The sequence below is a fragment of the Austrofundulus limnaeus genome, unplaced genomic scaffold, assembly GCF_001266775.1.
Source record: "Austrofundulus limnaeus strain Quisiro unplaced genomic scaffold, Austrofundulus_limnaeus-1.0 Scaffold470, whole genome shotgun sequence".
NCBI lineage: Eukaryota > Metazoa > Chordata > Actinopteri > Cyprinodontiformes > Rivulidae > Austrofundulus > Austrofundulus limnaeus.
In genome coordinates, this window is record NW_013952872.1 from 304,249 (window position 1) to 305,507 (window position 1,259).

Here is a 1,259-nt window from a genome sequence, read left to right on the forward strand (position 1 = left end):
CAGTTGTGCTTATTTTGGGCTTGTTTTCATAGAGTTGGTTTCTTGTTTTTGTCACGAGATCTGGCGACACTGAATGATCTTCATTTAAAACTGTGGCCTGAAAGGTGATATGCATTTTATTAAGGAAACCAAAGCCCTTCATTCATTTTTGCATAAACAAACAGCCCAACTCTTTATGTTTTTAAAGGTTTTGATTAGATAAAGACTGTTTTTCTGACTGTGYCTACAGTACCAGTGTGTTAATACAGCTCTGTAGTTTAAAATATCACAYATATTCTGTAAACATCCTTTGATCTAAAAACCTGCTTTTTTTGGACATATGTTAAAAATTGTTTAAGCTTTCTGCATTTGAACTGTTCCAGTTAATCTGTTTTTAATATATGTTTACAGTTTGCATCTTTTTTCATACACTACATACAGTATATGTCATTTTCTGGATTTTTTAAATATCTCTCACTGTTAAAATGAACCTACCCTTAAAATTATACACCATTCATGTCTTAAGTGGGCAAACACAAACTCAGCCAGGGATGAAACACTGATTCGCCCCTCTGTAACACCTGTGTGACGTTACAGGGAGGTCCAGAGGCAGCTGGAGGASAGGACTCGTGAGGTGTTGGAGCTGGACTGTGCACTGACAGGACGGCAGGGGGAGCTCCAGCAGAGAGCAAAGCTGGTCTCATAGTTTTTTTTCTCTTTGCTTTTGATTCAWCTTGAAGCTTTGGTGCCTCACTGATCTCTGCTCGTCTCGTGTGTTGTCCCCAGCTGGGTCAGCTGGACGTGGCCATCAGAGAGCACAGGCAGGAGATGGAGAGGAAGGTGGAGTCTCTGCAGCAGAGTCTGGAGGCCAAAGAGCTGGAGCTGAGAGAGGCTCAGAGGCAGATCCTGAACAGAAACACAAAGGTCAGGAGGACAGCTTTTATCTGACACACAAACATCTTCTGCAGTGAAAATATACAGACCTGGATCAGTTTGTTGGGACCTGTCCATAAAAAAACACAACTGATGGTCAAGGCTCCATCTTTGTCTCAGTCTTAGAAACATGGAGCCTCATGCAAGAACATGTTCGTATTCTTATCCTAAATTTCTCTTCCTTTTGTTCGTACAAAGGGTTCGTACGAACATGTCACGTCAGATTCAACAAACTCTTCTATCTTCAGGTAAATGAGCTGCGTAAATTCACCTGTTCTATCCAGCTGCTCGTGCACGCGAGAGGAGATTAGGATACCACCCCAAAAACACCATATAAGGCTATGTTT

General features: G+C 41.7%; 1 protein-coding gene across 1 annotated transcript in view; it reads left to right on the forward strand.

The window, feature by feature from the left end:
• Nucleotides 1-1,259, forward strand: part of ccdc18 (coiled-coil domain containing 18) — a gene marked incomplete in the record, with an annotated part of 39,205 nt that overhangs the window by 19,274 nt on the left and 18,672 nt on the right. Inside the window, 2 exon segments of the mRNA XM_014025349.1 lie at nucleotides 577-676; nucleotides 766-903. Coding sequence (XP_013880803.1) covers nucleotides 577-676; nucleotides 766-903 — 238 coding nt within the window.